Source organism: Lingula anatina, chromosome 2 (assembly GCF_051362555.1).
Source record: "Lingula anatina isolate TDL-2025a chromosome 2, LinAna3.0, whole genome shotgun sequence".
NCBI classification, from domain to species: Eukaryota; Metazoa; Brachiopoda; class Lingulata; order Lingulida; family Lingulidae; genus Lingula; species Lingula anatina.
The window spans coordinates 32054904-32074368 of record NC_141768.1 but is presented as its reverse complement, the minus strand read 5'-3'; the positions used below and the strand labels follow the sequence as shown (position 1 = coordinate 32074368).

Sequence of the window (19465 nt, the reverse complement as noted above, 5' to 3'; positions counted from 1 at the left end):
TGATGCTTTGTCAGTCCCCATCTATGCATTGTTATCTGTACAGATGAGGAAATGTCATCACTTTTGGAAAAGGTGTTCGAGCATGGGAAAAGAAAGTAAAACGGCCTGTTTGATACTAAGATATGCACAAAGGATTATATATCACGTGAAAATTTAATAAACATCTTTATAAAACCAAGTACAGTTTCCAACTTACAGCTTGTAGGAAAGGAAAATCTATTCTCGTATCAATGTATTTGCTTTTGTTACATGCGTATGTATAATATTCTTGTTGGAACATAGTCACTGAAAAATGTAGGGTCGATAAAGAAAGAAACAGATAAGTAGAATTTATCTATTGAAGAACATTTTATTTCCACTTAATCTTGTATGGTTGTTGTCCCCTTGCAAATGATAGTATAGTGCTACATCTGTAAGACAGATTGTTGCATATAATGCAGTGAACACAGAACTTATCCGCAACTCATCAGGCGCTCATCGCATCCCCCCCTCCCGCCAAATGGTTTGCAACCGGATGGCTTACTGGGATTTCTCATGCAAAGGGCCGAAAAAGCCCACAAGTAAGTTTTTTATCTTAATTCCTCACTAAAGCCTCTGTCCCAACCGAACGTACGCTGCTACGTGTGGTCTACGGCCCAAAAAATGGGGAAAACGTGGGAGTTTGTGCGTGAGGAGCACGTCCATCGTGCAACTTTTGGAGGACGCAAACAGCACGTAGAAACTTTTCGACATGATCAACAGCGATCTAGCTACGTCCTAGCCGGACTAGGAACCTAAAAACCGTGCGTCCAAAACGTAGTTGGGACTTAGGCTTTACAGGGACTATAGGTCGGGCACGCAGGCAGGAACGGTCTCCTCACAGTCTACCTGGGTCTCTCTCTACATCTTTTATAGGAGATCATACTGATTCCTGCGTGCCGTAAATCTTTCAGATGTGACTATTTATTCCGTTAGTTCATCAAAATTACCATGTGCATTTGATTATATATATATATATATATACTTTACGCTGTACCTGAATATGTATATTTTTGCCCTCCTCGAAAATAAAAGTTATTACACCTTAGTACTAGAATATGTGTTAACTTTAGTTCCCTAAACTTGAATATATTCTCTGAACGTATAAATTAGCCAAGGAATAACCCATTGCATTTTGAAAAAAAAATTAAAAAAGAAATTAAGGATATGGCATGTCACACCCAAGTACATGTAACAAAAACAAACAACACAATGAAGGCAAGCCCTGACCTTGACCTACGTTATTGTGTACATGTACATTTGTGGCAAATTAGATACATGTAGTTGACTAGGATAATGCCACCATACGCAAATTATAAAAATGACTCTTCAAATGAATTAATTTTTCTTAATATGTAAAATTATATACTGATACAGGAATAAGAAAATGAAAGAAAAAGCTCAAATAAAGTGATATTATGATCGATTTCAACGCATATGTACACGGTATCTTTTCGTCTTTCGGTAATCGCCATTGGTAGGAAGATGGCGCCTGTTTGACCGGGGGTTCCTGGTCTGGTTCTTATCGCGAGATGTGAGTGGCTCTTTTTGCGTGTGAAAACATTATACGTTTTGATATGACATTTGAGTCAGTTTTTTGTTATGTGAATTCCATCATAATTAAAGTGGTGCTGTTTGGTGATTACTTTGTGTTTGGATAAAGTTTGATCAGTTTTTCGTCCTTTAAAAAGTTTTCAATATATTTTGCTCTTCAGTGGTTCAAAGAGTCCCAAATATTTTGCTGGCATGTTAATAATTTTCTCTTGCTAGCTTCCCCCATAATCGATAATCGTATATGGAATTTTATACAGGAAATTGACCTACTCTGGTCCAACGTAGTTATCGGCGGTATTTAACAATTTTATGACTTGGGCGTGGAGACGTGATTTATCTCTTTGATATGAAAAGTTTTTTTTACAATGATGTCGTAAATAAAGAGCACGTGTCGATCAAATATATTTCGATTTTTTATCATAACGGTGCATTGTTTTATAAGGATAATGGGAAATGTGTTCACAACTCAAAATTAAGAAAAATATTGCATTTTCTCTTGTATGCAAATTAGATTGCCTTTGGTAATTAACTGGCCGGAGGTGTAGTTAATCTCTAATGAGGCAAGCACAACCTTAATGTCACTGCAAACGAAGGGTATCACACTATAGTATTTTGGGAGATATTAAAGAGATAAAAAAAAAGAATGACAGGAAATATGAGAAAGTTATCAGAAGTGGATTATGTTTTTAATAAAGATTTTTAATTAAAAATTAATGTTTAAACGTATGAACAGTGAAACATAAGTGTTTGCACTGACCTAGACCCCAGCCAACTATATGGCATCACTCTTACCAGAATTATAATTATTATTACTCGTTTAATATATAGTAATAGTAAAAAAAATGACACTTCTTCTCATGGTATTCTAAAAAAAATATTTCTATTGTAAACATGTTAAAGTAAATCTTATGATATATATATATATATATATATATATATATATATATATATATATATATATATATATATATATATATATATATATATAATTTCAGTGTTGTTCACATTTTATCTATTGTGAACCATATAGTGACAGTCAATGAAAACGCAACAGAAAACTTTCTTGTACTTTTTTACCGAGAATCTATTCCAAGTATATAAACGAGTATAAATGCACTTGTTTGGTCACAATAGAGTGGGCTGACCACTATTTCATATTCTACACATTTCACACGAAAACTGTTATTTTCTTAATGTGCCAAAGGAACTTAAACTATTATTTGATAATTACATGATGCGTTTTCATTGACTGTCAGTATAGATCTTATACAAAGAATCGCCAGGAATTGACAAATTTCTACCCTAGGTTCTAGATTCCGGTATTGCCAGCTCGATCTTGATTTCATATATAACCCATATCAACAATACCGGCTCTAGTGACCAGCGGCCATGTTACACTTCCATCAATCAAATAGAACTGCTCCGCAGTGAATCTGCAGTTGAATGTCATCAGACCAAAATGAAACGTAAAACAGATTTAATTCTGCTTTATTTAATTTTATTTGCTGTATTTAAGAGTGCGTCCATGAGAAAGCCAAACAGATCGGTCAGAAGGCGGCAAGGTGGGGGTCAGCAGATTTTAATAATTTTTGGCGTGGTAAACCATCAACATGAAAGATATTGTGAACCACTGGCTTTCTTATTTTGGATCATTAGTTTTAGAGATATGGGGGAAGGTCTTTTATCCGCAATTTTGCCAAAATATAGCATTTTTTAGCTCTTGAAAAGTTATAATTTTAAATATTATTTTAAAAAATCATGTACATCATAAGGAATTATTTAGGTATGCCATATGATGGGTTAAGGAAAGACCTTTAATACCCAGTACAGATTTTTCAAAAGGGCACTGTCATGACCACACAAGGTTGATTCTAATAAGGCATGTTTTCCGTATGCTTGACCCCCTCCCCTTCTTTAAATGCACACATCTTCTTTTTTGCAGGTTGTATCCATATAATTTTGGTATGTGCTGATAGAAAAGGGTTGCAAAATGAATTTTGTGAAATAAAATCTGTGTTAAACCTTGTTAAATTAGAACTATAACAATTTTAAAAAGGGTCTAAAAACTAATATTTTTATACTACTGAAATGCTAATCTGTTTCTTCAACTAAATTAATAAGTCAAAACCATGTATAGGTTTGTGAAAAGCCCTTAAAACAATCATGTTTGCCCTGCAGACAAACTTATGAAGCAAAAATACATTTTTTAAATTTGTTTATGTTGTAGAAACTAAATGTAAAATAACAATGCTAACTCTGTGACCTATTTTCAACATGGCGGGTTCTAGGATTATCACCGGAGCAACTGTGGAGCAAAGCACATCGTCTTTACAGTGTTAAAACATAATGCTTTCTTAATTTTATGAAGAACACACACTAGAGATGCTTAGGTACATCTCAGAAGGATTGGTGTGCACCAGAATGTCACAAGAAATGACCATAGCAGCTGGTCGTCCTTAGAATGTGCTTTTTTTTATGTACAGACACAGATGTGTCTGTACATATAGCCATCATCTGCGTCTGTCGTTGCCGTCGTCGTCGCCGTGCACTCAGCGATAACACGATAAGTGGAATACCGTTTTACATTTTGTATTCAAATTTACAGAACTGATGAATATTCATAATACGCAGGTCAAGTTCGAAAATCAGCATGATCGGGCCATTTTTAGGGAATTTATGCTGTTTTTTCTCTTTTTTTAGCATCCCAGACAGCCTCAGTAATCTGGCCCATGTCTGGCCCAGATCTGGCAACGTCTGGCAATATCTGGGCCAGATTTTGCCAGACACTTGCCAGATCTGGGCCAAGTCTGGCAAAGTCTGGCATTTATGCCACATTTTCCAGACACTTGCCAGATCTGGGCCAAGTCTGGCAAAGTCTGGCATTTATGCCACATTTTGCCAGATGCTGCCCAGACTTGGGCCAGATATGGTACTTTCATTTTCAATTTTTATTTTCTATTTATTTATTTTTTATTGACCAGTGAGCTGAATGCATTGAACTGACGTCATTTGATAAATTTTGATTTAATTTATCTCTCTCTCTTTTCTTCAAAGTCCCCTCATAAGTGTGCTATTTGTTTAATTTGACTTGACATTTGAATGAATTCACTGTTCTAAAACTTTTTTGAACTACTCGTTCCGCTGTTGTAAGATTCCGCTTTTTATGCTAAGCCGGTCAAGGACCCGGATGTAGCGTTTCTTAGAGTTATGGATATGAAAAAAGCACAAGCGTATCAAACTGATACATTTCGTTGAGTGATTTGATTCGTGATGCGATTTATTTCGGAGACGAGTATTAACACTAGTGCAAAACTGTGAGCCAACTTTCTTTGAAAAAATGGAGGAAAAATGTGAAATTACGGAATTCGAACCGTACAGAAGTCCGGAGACATTAGGGTCACGCTCGACGCGATGGCTAGACAGTTTTAACCTCTTCGCTGACGGAAAAGATTGATCTTTTCAAAACCAACGGACGGCATGAATAATGAACAAAGATAGAAAATTAAAAATACATGTCAGAGGAGACACGCGCTAATGTTGTATTCAGCAGGGACAGGTGTACAAGATATTTTCAGGACTCTCCCAAACACAGGTTAGAAACATGAATATACATTAGACAGTTAACGCTTTGAATGAAATTGGAACACCAGAAACTGTGAGTATGATGAAACCGAAGTCATTTGACAAACCAAGCCAGTCTAAACATTACGAGTTTAGACATGAAAAACGAAGTAGAAACTCCCTGACTGAGAAAACATGGAACGTTGGATCACTTTGCAAAAGTCTGCAAAACTGAAACTATTATTCATGTAAATGACAGCTTTGAACATGATAATCCAGGAGTGCATATACATTTGGTGTGGGAACCAATGCAATATACACAGAAGACATGGAGGAAATAGAGGCGGTGTTAATCTCAGTGTATTACCAGATTCAGGTGCATATTGTAATATCATTGATGAAAATACATGGAGAATGCTGAAATCCAAGAAAAATAAATGTGGCTCTTGAGGAGGACTAGAAAACAAACAGTATTATTCATACACGTCTGAGAAACCTTTAAAAGTGAAGGGAACATTTGAATGTGACGTAAAGGAAGAGACCAGTAGTAGTGAAAGGACATGGGATTTGATATGAGTTGATAAGTTTTGAGAATTTTCAGTGTGGTTTAAGGAATAAAAGTTGGAGTTCATATGCTATTCTTCAAATGTTTGAAAGGACATTTTAAAGACTGAACTGTCAATAAACATGTTTTGAAAGGGCCGTTTCTCTCCAAGAAAGGAAGGGATGTTGTGTTTTGACTTGACATTTGAATGAACTATTGTTAACTTGGTAGAGTTACTTGTTCCATATGGTTTATTCCTTTAATAATTATAAGCTTGTAAAGGAGCCGGATGTATCATTTCTTAGTGTTATGGATTTGAAAAAAGCGCAAACATTGCAAACTGGTTCAAATTATTGAGTGATTTGATTCATGATGTGATTTAATTCAAAAGCATTGATACTGGGGTTTGTTTTTGTGCACATGTAATTCTCTTTTAATTGTACATCTATATCTGTGCTGGAGTATACATATTTTTTTTTTCAGAATTTACATGTATGTACAGTACTGTAGCCAGCATGCAAGTTGAATTGAAACAGTTACTGCATGGTTATTTATAATTTTGTTATAACTCACCATCATCTAAAAAAAACAATGTTTTTTCATTCATTATTCAAGATTTATTCATTACAAAACTATATTCATTAGTGATTATTATTATTAATGATATGTTCGAATTAGTTTAAAAATGACAATGTATAATATTATTTAGGTTGAGGTGTGCAAAAATATTTCCCCCTCAAACCCCTCCCCCATGTACATGCATAATTAATTACAATTTTTGTAATTTGTGTTAATTCAGATTCGATGAGCAGCTTTGTGTTGAAAAAAAAATTGTTGTTATAACTGTTTTCTTTACATGTATGTAAGTGACATTTCCTCCTGTGTCTGTATATTTGCCTTTTTGCAGTGTATTTTTTTTTTTTCAAATATACATTGTTTTGTACAAAAAGACAAGGAGTGACCCTTAATTTGTTACATGTTAGTTGCCAGCAAGGTTATATAATGTGTAATAACTTTGTTTAGGGTTTTAGCACAGAATAAATACTTGAATCTTGAATCTTGTATGTCTTTTTTTATAGTAATCTTATTGAATAATTAAAAATAATTTTAAAAAAGAGAAAAAAAACATTCTGGGCCATATGTGGTCCATGTCTGGCCCTAATCTGGCCCATTTGAATATGATCTGGCCCACATCTGGCCCACATCTGGCATGCCATACCTTTGCCAGATATTGCCAGATCTGGGCCGACATCTGGCCATATGAGCAAATGTGGACTGGGCCAGATGTGGCAATGTCTGGGCCAGATCTGGCCCAAACATTGCCACATCTGGCCCACATGTGGCAAGCCATACGTGGGCCATACCTTTTGCCAGACATTGCCAGACGTTGCCAGATCTGGGCCAGACGTGGGCCAGATCACTGAGGCTGTCTGGGATATATGCAGCACCAATAACACGATAAGTGAAAAACCTTTTTACTTTTTGGCTTGAAACTTATAAAACTGATGAATATTCATAATATGCAGGTCAAGTTCGAAAATCAACATGATCGGGCCATTTTTAGGGAAGTTATGCTGTTTTTTCACTTTTTTCAGCATATATGCAGCACCGATAACACGATAAGTGGAAAACCATTTTACTTTTTGGCTTGAAACTTACAAAACTGATGAATATTTATAATCCGCAGGTCAAGTTCGAAAATCAGCATGATCGGGCCATTTTTAGGGAAGTTATGCTGTTTTTTCACTTTTTTCAACATATATGCAACACTGATAACACAATATAAGAAAAACAGATACGCCAATTGTCATTATACTCACAGGAGTAGTCAAACTAACTAAAATGCAGGTTAAGTTCGAAAATCAGCATAATCGGGCCTTTATTTTAGAAGTTATGCTGTTTTTTCACATTTCCTCAGATTCAATTCTTAGGCATGTTAACAGTCTCATTATTTAACTAATAAGATATGTAAAAGTGTTTGTTTGATATTTCCTGCATCTTTACAACATTGTTAATTGATTATGTAAAAATGATGGTAAACTTGTTATCGTGTATTGTGTAATATAGTGTCTAAAATGGAAATAAACTCATATCATTGCAGTTTGTCAGATTCAATCATCCACTATGTTCAGAATCTCAGAATGGAGGAAATTGGACATTTAACACTGTTCTATTGATATTTTTCCCATCTCATCAATTTTCTTAGTTGGTCATATAAAAATGGCAACAAACTGTTTATTTTGTTTTATGTTAAAAAAATGTTAAAATGGAAATAAACCCATTTCAGAACAGTGCTGTCTTGTTTACATTTTGGCATTTTTAAGATGTGACTTTGAAGTTCCATGAGCCTGCAGACCTTTGCTAGTCACGTTTTCTGAATGTTCATGTGACTAATATTCCATTATTAAAAACTGATGGTCATTATGCTGTTAAACATTATGTAATATTGCATCAAAATTTGAAGAAACCCCTATTTTGGGCACTGCTCCCATGATGACCATTTAAGAAAAACCATGTCACTTACTGTTTTCAAACTTACAGGAAAGAAACATGGGGCTAAAATACAGCTTCAGTAGGCAATGCAGTCTGTTTGTTAATTTTTTCTGGCAGTTAAACAGTTTTTTGTGAAAATTTAATTTTTCACTTATTGGCATTTTCAAGGTGTGACTTTGAAGTTCCAAGATCCTGAAGACCTTTGCTTGTCATGTTTTCTGAATGTCCATGTTACTAATATTCCATTATTAAAAATTGATGGTCATTATACTGTTAAGCATTATGTAATGTTGCATCAAAATAGAAGAAAACACAATTTTTGGTGCTGCTGCCATGATGACCATTATGGGAAAACCGTGTTATGACTGTCAAACCTTTAAAAAAGAAACACAGGACTGAAATGCAGAATGAGTTGGAAAAGCAGTCTAATTGGCTTCTTTTTCTGGAAGTTATACATTTGAGTGAAATATTCATTATCTTTTTGGCATATTCATTGTGGGACTCGGAGCTCCCATGGACATGAAGCCGAATGGTGATCAAATTTTCTACATGTCCATGCTATTTATTGTCAATAATCAAAAATTGGTGATAATTATTCTATAATTTATTATGTAATGTTACATCAAAATTGACAACAATATTTTTGCATTGCTACTGCAAACATTATGAAAAGAAAACTGTGTTACTTATTATTATTTTTAACTTACAAGTATGATTTTAAGGATCGGCATGCAGTTCAAATTAGAAAGCCAGGTCAATTGGGTTATCATTTATTATTGAATTTATGCAATTTTGTGTGAAATTTTCATTTTTCTCATTCTGGCACTTTCTAAGTATAAACTTGAACTCTGATGGGCCTGAAGCCTTATGCTTTTACTTTCGTCGTTGTTACCTGTTGTGCATAATTAAAATTTGATGTTGACTGTGCAGTAAAACATAATGTATTATTGCATCAGAATTGGTAGTCTCCTATTTTGTGCATTATTGTTTTGTGCTTTTCTTAAGATGTGACTTATGGGCCTGAAAGACCTTTGAGAGGGTCAGTCTGTTAATATCCCTTGGGTATCACTTAGCTAATTTCTGAGTTATAAAGTCATTTGCCTAATTGATAGGCCATTAAAGGAGATTACATAAAGCACACTTGTTGATATTTCCTTGTAAACTCCCAAAAGTTAAGCTCTCTGCTAGATTAATAATAAGGAAGCAGTGATAATTATGCAGGTTATATATAAATATATATATATATATATATATATATATATATATATAATCTAAGATTAAAAATTTGAATAGCAGCTTCATTGAAATTATATTTACCTCAGGCTCTGCCAAGGAGGTTATATTTTCACCCCTGTTTGTCTGTCATCAACATAACTCAAAAAGTTATGGACCGATTTTGCTGAAATTTTCAGGAACTGTCAGAATTGGGCCAAAGAGGACAATGATTAGTTTTTAGTGGTGGTCTGGCTCAATAATCAATCAATAATCAATAATAATCAACAATTGATGCCTTGGCAGAGGTCTGCACTTTCGGTGGTTTTCTAGTTTTGTTATGTTTTCCTTTACAATTTTTTCTCAAACACTTGCATTTGTGACTTTTAACTCGTATCCGGTCGAGGCTCTGCACATTTTCTGTATTTCCACATAAGCAGTTGTATTGTTTTTTATGTCTTTAAACATTATATAATATTATTTCATGCACTGTCATCATTTTTCAAATATTAAGACTTTCATCATGTGACTTTGGTCTCTCATGGTCCTGAAACTGTAATCTTATTGAAGGGGTGGATTGAGACCATCTTCTGGGTCTTCTGGAAGACAGGTTATTAAGTTTATATTGACTGGTATCTATTTTTTTCTGTTGGAAGACCATCAAAATGGAGGATGGATCAACATAGATACTTTGGAATACTGTTAGAAAATATCTCAGGGTCCGCTCCTGTTATTGACCATGTTACCTGTTGTGCATGATTAAAATTCAGTGTTGACTGACAGTGCTATTATAAGCATTATTTATTATTGCATCAAAATTGACAAAATGACTTTTTTTTTATATCTTTATTTTCTGTTTTTTGTCTGTACATTTGACAGCTTTGCTGCCTTGTTTTTTGTTTTTTTTTGCTGAACCACTTCAGACTGTTGTCAGGCTTGGGTGCCTCAATATAGCCAGCTCATTGATTTAGCTCTGGATGTTTGTTGTAAGGTAAGTGATCATATATATATATATATATATATATATATATATATATATAAACAGACAAAGTCGGTTCTGTCACTATTTCAGGTACTGTACTGTCTTCTATGTAGTAATAACCTACCCTGTTGTTAGGTATGGCCGCTTTTTCTTTGTGTTGACCAGTGGTGGCATAAATATACTAGAATCAGATACACTAAAAACTCAGACCAGTTTAAATAATAAGTTTGAATATTTTAAAGTAATATAAAGAATATTAAGCAGAATTAAAAGATATTCTGGTATATTTCAATTCATAGAATTTTACTTGATTTCTATTTCATGGTAAATATGTCTGCTGAAAAGAATTAACTGTGTATCTAACTTATGAAGTATATTTTTGCATTTAATTCTAGGGCTTTGTTACATGTGTTATCATAACAAAAACAGTTAAGAGACAGCTTGTAGACAGCTTCATTAGAAATTTCTTACCCAGAATCAAAGGTATGTAACACACATTCAGTTTCAAGTTTTGGCATTTTAGGGGATGTTACTTGTGTCAGTTTTTTATATTTTAGTTTCATATGCAGATTTATGTGTGTTTACAATGAAGTTGAAGTTAACCACTTAGCTTTATGTGACTTTGTAACACACTGTGCTTCAATTTTCAAGACTTACACAGAACACTTGTACAACTAGAAGTACTTTAGTAAAATCAGGAAGACTTTGCAGTCCATTACGTATGTTGTTCATGTTGCTTTGCAAGGGGGTGTGCCAGTCAATTAAGCTGATTACAATGACTGAGCCTGAGTGTGATACTCCGCTGAGATAGATTGATCCTGCTACAATAGTTTCTATTCTGAACACAGTAAGCCTCTGTTGTTGTAAAACATTTATTGATGTTATGTTTATTTTTCAGATTTTACATCCTAGGCCTGGATGTGAACCTTGACCTGGACAATCTTACTGATAATAATAGAAGAGTCACCTGAAATTGCACAGGCAAATTCATTAGATTCAGATGTGAGCACCAACTCTGTCTTTCTATCATGAAATTCTGGTAGCTACATCATGCATATTTGATTTCATTTTCAATCATTGTTTTTACTTATGCAATATGTTTGATCAGTATATTATTTAGTCATTGTTTTTATACAGCAATTAACATAAGTTTAAAATATGTTTAATACATTTTCTTTTGACAGCCTGTCCTGCCATCTTCAGGTAGACGCAGTAGTGGATATCCTGGCGAACCTTTATTGGACTTAGAGCCACCTTGGGATAATCCCCCATAACAAATGTGCATCTTAGGCTTGGCAATCTCACTCAGTTTTGTAGGAAAGGAGGATTGGCACCATTGGATTGACAAATGACAGTTCAGTCACACTAAACTATAGTGGCATGTTGCTTCAAGTTACCACACTTATTCTAAGATTGCTGAATTATTATTACTGTCTAAGGAGACCCTAGATCTCTCAACCAGAAGAAACTTGGGGATCAATCAGTTATAAGATTAAAATCTCTGGAACACTACCCATTACTGTTGTGTTCAGTATATGGAAAAGATGACCGTGATATTGGAACCATGGAGATTCATAACTTGATTTTACTCCTGTGAAAAGTAACTGCTTTATTCTTTTACTGTCCAATTGATAATATGAAAATAAAGTACTCCTCCTGTCATTGTTTGTTGCTGACTCTGTTTAAATTTTCTTTATAGAAAAAGAATATAGATATATAGTAGTGGATATCCTGGCGACCTTTTCAAGATATCACATGTGATTACAAAACCTATGAATCATTTGAAAGGAAAAAGAATGGTTGAAAAATGCAATATAAATCATTTCAAGTGGATTAATTAGTGCTGCACTTGAGAAAACTAATAAAATGAGACAGTCATTCCCTTTTACCTTTAGAAAAATCCTTTGTAAATTTTTTTTTTTAATTTTTATGTACAGACACAGATGTGTCTGCACATGTAGCCATCACCTGCGTCTGTCGTCGTCGCCGTGCACTTTGACCACCGATAACATGATAAGTGAAAAACCGTTTTACCTTTTGGCTTGAAACTTACAGAACTGATGACCTTTCATAATATGCAGGTCAAGTTCGAAAATCAGCATGATATGGCCATCTATATGGAAGTTATGCTGTATTTTCACTTTTTTCAGCATATATGCAACACCGATAACACGATAAGTGAAAAACCGTTTTACCTTTTGGCTTGAAACTTATGGAACTAATGAATATACATAATACACAGGTCAAGTTCGAAAATCAGCATGATCGGGCCATTTTTATGGAAGTTATGCTCTTTTTTCACTTTTTTTAGCATGTATGCAATACCGATAACGCATTTCAAGGAAAATCAATTGGCCAATTGTCTTGAAATTTACAGGGGTGATCAGTCTTACTGAAATACAGATGGAGTTCGAAAATAAGCTCCATTGGTTCAGTTCTGGTGAAGTTATGCCTTTTTTGTATATAAGTGTTTTTTCCTTTGATTTAATTCTTAGGCATGTTAACAATCTCATCTGTGAACTAATTAGATATGTAAAGGTGTTCTTTTGACATTTTCTGCATCTTAACAATATTGTTAGTTGATTATATAAAAAAGATGGTAAACCTGTAATTGTGTAATAAAGTGTCAAAAAATGGAAATAATAATAAACTCATATCTTTACAGTTTGTCAGATTCAATCATTCACCATGTTCAGAATCTCAGAATGGAGCAAACTGGACATTTAAAATTGTTCTATTGATATTTTTCCTATGTCAACAATTTTCTCAGTTGTTCATTTAAAAATGACAGTAAATTGATTACTTTGTTATATGGAAAAAAGGTGTTGAAAATGGAAGAAAATCAATTCAATACAGTTATCTCTTGTATACAGGTACATTTTGGCATTTTGAAAGTGTGACTCTGAACTTCCATGGCCTTGAAGACCTTTCCATGTCACATTTTCTGTATATCCATGATACTTTTATTTTATTATTAAAAATTGATGGTCATTATGTTATATTGCATAAAAGTTGAAGAAAACCCTATTTTGGAAATGGCTGCCGGAATGACCATTAAGGAAAAACCATGTTACTTATGATACTCAAACTTACTGAAAAGTTTTGTAAGACTGACTTGCAGTTTGTGTTGGAAAATCAGAGTGATTGTTTTCTGTTCTGGAAGCAATGCAGCTCCATAGAGTGCTATATGGGGCTACTGTTTATGGATGGTGGTAATTGTCCCTTTGGGTAGTCACAAGCTAAATTCAGAGCTATTTGCCTAATTAATTTCCAAGTGCCCATTAAATAAGATTACATAAAACACACGTTGAGATTTCCCAGTAAAGTCCCATAGGTTAAGCTCTCTTAACTGTGTCACATAATTAGGAATCTGTGATAATTATGCAGGTAAATGTTGTTTAATATTGCAAATAAGTTAACAAAAGAAAAAAATTTGAATAACAGTGCCTTATTATCCTCAAACACATTGGGGTTATTCATATCATGTTATTACAGCAAGATTAAAAGTTTGAATAGCAGCTTTAATGGGATATTTTTGTTGTGTTTTCTTTTTAATTTATTTTTCAAACACTGGCATTTTCAGCTCCCATCCACCTGAAGCTCTTCACATTCTCTGTATTTCCACATAAACAGTTGCATTGGTTTTTATGTCTTTAAACATTATGTAATATTATTTTATGCATTGTCATCATTATTCAAATATTGGGATTTTCATTATGTGAATTTGGTCCTGAAAGTTGAAACTGTAATCTTATTGCAGGGGTGGATTGAGGCTGTCTTCTGGGTCTTTCAGATTTTAAAGTTCATATTGATGGGTATCTGTTTTTTTTTCTGTTGGAAGACCATCAAAAATGTAGGATGGATCAACAAAGATAATTTGGAATACTGTCAGAAAATATCTCTGGATCCGCTCCTGTTATTGACGATGTCACCTGTTGTGCATGATTAAAATTCAGTGTTGATTGACAGTGCTATTGTAGGCATGATTTATTATTGCATCAAAATTAACAAAATGAACCATTTTCTGCATTTTCTCAGCACATATGCAGCACTGATAACACGATAAGTGGAAAACCATTTTACCTTTTGGCTTGAAACTTACAGAACTGATGAACATTCATAATACACAGGTCAAGTTCGAAAATTGGCTTGATTGGACTATTTTTACAAATTTAAAGTTATGCTGTTTTTTTCCATTATTCAGCATATATGCAACACTGATAACACATTTTAAGGAAAACCAATCAGCCTTTTGTCTTGAAACTTACAGGAGTGATCAGTCTGACTAATATACAGATCAAGTTTGAAAATAAGCTTGATCAGTTAAGTTTTGATGAAGTTATTAGCCTTATTGCATATAAGTGGCTTTTCTTCAGATTTAATTCTTAGGCATGTTAACAGTCTCAATATGGAACAAATTAGATATGTAAAAGTGTTGTTTTGACATTTTCTGCTTCTTAAAAATATTGTTAGTTGATTATATAAAAATGACAGTACACCTTTTATTGTGCATTGTGTAATAAAGTATCAAAAATGGAAGGGAACTCATATCATTGAAGTTCATCAGATTCAATCATTCACTAAGTTAAGAATCTCAGAATGGAGCAAGTTGGGCATTTAAATTTGTTCTATTGATATTTTTCCTTTGACAACATATTTTAATTGATCATATAAAAATGACAGTAAATCAATTATTTTTTTTCATGTAAAAAAGGTATTGAAAATGGAAATAAACTCTTTTTAATACAGTTTCTCTTGTTTAGATTTTGGGATTTTCAAAGTGTTTCTGAACTCTATGGGCTAGACACATTTTGTGAATATCCATGATAGTTTTATTTTATCATTAAAAAACTGATGGTTATTATGCTGTTAAGCATTATGTAATATTGCATCAAAATTGAACAAAACCCTATTTTAGGCACTGCCTCCTTAGTGACCGTGAAAGGAAAACCATGTCACTTGCTCTTTTTACACTTAAAGGAAAGAAACATAGGACTGAAATACAGCTTCAGTTGGAAAATCTGTCTCATTAGTTAATTTTCTGGAAGTTATAGAGGTTTTTTTGTGAAAATTTCTATCTTTCACATACTGGAATTTTCAATGTGGGACTTAGAGCCCCCTTGGGCATGAAGCCCAGTGGTAATCACCTTTTTTTAATGTCCATGTTTTTAATAGTAGATATTTAAAAATTGGTGGTATTTATACAGTTAATCATTATGTAATGTTGCATCAAAATTGACAAAAAACCTCTTTTGTACACTGCCACCATTAACGTTATAGAAAGAAAACTGTTACTTTCTAATTTTTCAACGTGTCTTACAAGAATGATTCTTAGGATTGACATACAGCTCATACCGGTATTAGAAAACCAGCTCTATTAGATTATCACTTTTATTAAATTTATGCATTTTTTGTGAAATTTTCATTTTTCTCATTTTGGCACTTTCTAAGTATAAACTTGAACTCTGATGGGCCTGAAGCCTTATGCTTTTACTTTCGTCGGTGTTACCTGTTGTGCATAATTTTAAAACATTTGATGTTGACTGTGCAGTTAAACACAATGTATTATTGTATCAGAATTGATAGTCTCCTATTTTGTGCATTATTGTTTTGTGCATTTCTTAAGGGTGTGACTTATGGGCCTGAAGACCTTTGAGAGGGTCAGTCTGTAAATTTCCCTTAGGTCTCACTAGGCTAAGTTATAAAGTTATAAAGTCATTTGCCTAATTAATAGGCCATTAAATGAGATTACATAAAGCACACTTGTTGATATTTCTCTGTAAACTCCCAAAGGTTAAGCTCTCTGCTGGATTAATAATAAGGAAGCAGTGATAATTATGCAGGTAAATTTTGTTTTATATTGCAAATAAGTTTTTAATGTATATAATTATAATTATAATAGTTTTTAATATATTTAATTATAATAATATGCCCCCAACAGCCATTATAATAAAAATGATAATATGAGTAATAGTAAAGTTTTAATCTGCCAGTGTGTGTGAGTGTATGTGTTATGAAATGCATTAAAAGGGGAAGTTACATTACTACCTTGGGCTTAAATAAAAATGAAATAAGACTATGACTAAAAGAAAAGTGAAGTTGAAAATTGTGGACAAAAGTACTATGATTAACTATAATATTTACAAAGGTGTTTGAGAGTCTGGTAAAATCATATACATGTAGGACTTATTCTAAAAGCTTTTTATTGACCAGTGATTTCTGCTTCTAAGATTTAAGTAAAATAAAAGGTAATGCAATTATGAAACATTTTTACTGCTATGGATGTGCCCAGAATTATTCCTTCAATAATTTTAAATTTGACAAAAGAAAGTCTTTCTTTTGACTAGGACTAGGTTTTGACAAGGATCAGTTTTTTTTGGTAGTTCTATAAGCTCTGGTAAATTGCAAACACTGAAATACTTTTACATGTGGTAGTAGAGATTTTGTACTTAAGCATTGACAAAATGTCTCTTTCATCTCTTTTGTACATATAATGGTGAAATTAAAACCTTTTGAACCTCATAGTTATTTAGTTTCTTTGATAAAGAATAACTTCATTTATATATTTATACATGTATATGAAATGTCTCATTATTTTAATGTCTTACAGGACTCTCACTCTTAGAAAGATACAAGACCTACTGTGATGTGTACAAGAAGAGGGGTGGTTCGAGTCCTGGCTCAGATGACGACGATCAAGATGTACTGTACCAACGTCAAGGCCATTACAACCCATTCCTCCTTACAAAACTCCTCAAAAACTACAGATCACATCCTGCTATCCTCAAGCTTCCAAACGAACAGTTCTACGACAATGAGCTAGAAGCCTGTGCTGACCGACTTGCCAGGGAGTCCCTCTGCAACTGGGAAGGTTTACCAAAAATGGGGTGTCCCTTTGTATTCCATGGAGTGGTTGGGGAGGACATGAGGGAGGAAAGGAGTCCATCATTCTTCAATCCAGAAGAAGCAACTATTGTGTTGGGATATGTGGAGAAGCTACTGGAGGCCAGAGGCATTCAAGTCTTGCAGAATGAAATTGGAATTATTTCCCCCTACAGAAAACAAGTGAGGGAAATATGACAGAGCTTATTCCATGATGAATACAGGCAACCCCTCCCCAGTCCCTCTCCCTTTTCAAGTTACTAACAACAGTTTGCAATATCAAATCGGGCTTTACGCCAAATGCCAATTAATTGAAGCTGCCTAGTAAAACTTTGCAAATTTGTTTACAATTATTAACTGGGCCTTTTTGCTGAGTTAGGGCAATAGATTCTAAGAATGCGGCGTAGCTCTAAAGAGCCAGTAGTCAACATTCTTTAAAGGTCCAACATTCCATTTACCTTAAAGTACAGCCACAATACATCTGAGTTAATAGTATGTTATAGATATGGTACTGTTAGGCTTATGAAAAGTCCTACTTTAACTACAGAAGTGTACATGTGATAAAGTATAAAGAAAAATTTAAAAAATTAAAATTAAAATTGTGGCGAATTTGCTCACTCCCATCTCACATGGCAAATTCAATTACTAATCCACCTGAGCTTGGTTATAATGTAATGTACTAACAATATGCAGCCTGTTCAGAGTTATGGCTAACTACTAGTAAAATAAGATAAAGATAAAGTAAATGCTGAATGTAACGGATGAGTATTAAATCAGGCGCGTAGCCAGGGGGGGTTCGGGGGTTTTAAAGAACTGCCACTTTTGCTGGGAAAAGGTCCACTGTGGGTAAAATTTGATCTAGGTACATGAAGTTTTTATGGAAAAAGGTCCACTTTTTCAGAAAAAGAAACCCCCTTTCGAAATTGCTGGTTACGGGCCTGTAAATGCACACTTATGCATGTGGACACACAAACTGGGGTAGAGTTAACACTGCCCAATTAAGCCAAATGCTAAAACTGACTTCAATTGGCTAAACAAAATAGGGTTTATTTGACTTATTTTAGTCAAATTTAAACCATTTTGGAGAAAAAAGTGATGAAAAAGTAGTAATTTGGCTTTAGAAAAAATTGCTAGTGCCACCTCAGCATATGGTAATAACTTGATTTTTTTCAGTGGGGGGGGGGAAATCGTGAATTTTACAGATGCGGTATTTTTTAGGCCATTAATTTTTAAAATTTTGATACTCCTACCCAATTCCTATTGGATGGTCACAACAGAATAAAAAAGTAAGCTACTCTATAGTTCTAATCTGTGCAGTAAGAGTACCACTAATACTATATACTTTATGTGTTTATAAAGGTATACATTTGAAAGTTTGATAATTTTTGCCCATTGAAAAGATAGTGTCATTACCATGATTGTGCTGTGGCATGTGTACATGCGTGAACACATAATTCATAAGACTTTGTACATGTGGATGTGCACACACATATTTTGAAATGTAAGGTTATTTAAACAGCTATAGTCCATACTATTTTCATCACCATTTCTTTCCACTATGGCACTGCAGAGACTATGCCATGTGATGCGGAATTCACAGAAGAGATATGAACAGTTAGTCTCAGACTATACTGTCTTCAGTGTTCACCCGCACATACAGTTACATGTGGGATTAATTTTTTTTTCAGAGGTTTAATGTGTCGATCACAAGAGCAAAGGCCCTATTGATTGTTGTAGGGGATCCGTTTCTTCTTTCGCAAGATAAACATTGGAACAGGTGAAGTGAATTATTTTAATTTATTTGATCAGTAAGCAAAAAAAGTTCAATCAAATTATAAGACTTTTTCAAACCAAACACAAATCAGCCATGTTAGGTTCAAAATTTTTTTTCCTTTATTTAATCTTTATTTAATCTCATTGTTTCTAAGAGCTCTTGTTCAGACAGACAGACAAACCAACAAAAAAAGAAATGTTAAGGATTTAATAAAGTTCATAAATTAAATTTTTAATGTTTGTTCAGACAGACTGACAAAAAAAAACAGAGGATAGAAAGATTAAAAAGAGAAAGCTACCATGTTTTAGTTCAGACAGACTGTTAAATGAAACTGAAAAGTCAGAATTTCAAATAAATTGCATGCACATGTACTGTCTACTAGCTGTCATCTTGCATTTTCATTACTTAAAGTCCATTTTCAAGAGCAACTATTTTCTTCTTGTCT

At 33.7% G+C, this 19465-nt stretch overlaps 1 protein-coding gene and 1 long non-coding RNA gene across 4 annotated transcripts; both read left to right on the top strand.

Annotated features, from left to right (window-relative positions):
- The first annotated feature begins 3082 nt into the window (after nucleotides 1–3082).
- LOC106171362 (uncharacterized) lies at nucleotides 3083–12019 on the top strand. Of its 3 annotated transcripts, none has more exons than XR_015333141.1 (4): nucleotides 3083–3134; nucleotides 10760–10847; nucleotides 11263–11366; nucleotides 11549–12019. It is a non-coding gene; the product is annotated as an uncharacterized LOC106171362 (long non-coding RNA). The 3 variants fall into 3 exon arrangements; XR_015333140.1 differs by lacking the exon at nucleotides 3083–3134 and adding an exon at nucleotides 10289–10373; XR_015333139.1 differs by lacking the exon at nucleotides 3083–3134 and having other exon boundaries at nucleotides 10456–10847.
- A 4423-nt stretch (nucleotides 12020–16442) lies between these two features.
- Nucleotides 16443–19027, top strand: LOC147763600 (RNA helicase MOV-10-like). The gene is made up of 3 exons (XM_087003400.1): nucleotides 16443–16482; nucleotides 16975–17429; nucleotides 18935–19027. Exons 1-3 carry the CDS (start codon nucleotides 16443–16445, stop codon nucleotides 19025–19027), a joined length of 588 nt encoding a protein of 195 aa, XP_086859526.1.
- The last annotated feature ends 438 nt before the right edge of the window (nucleotides 19028–19465 follow it).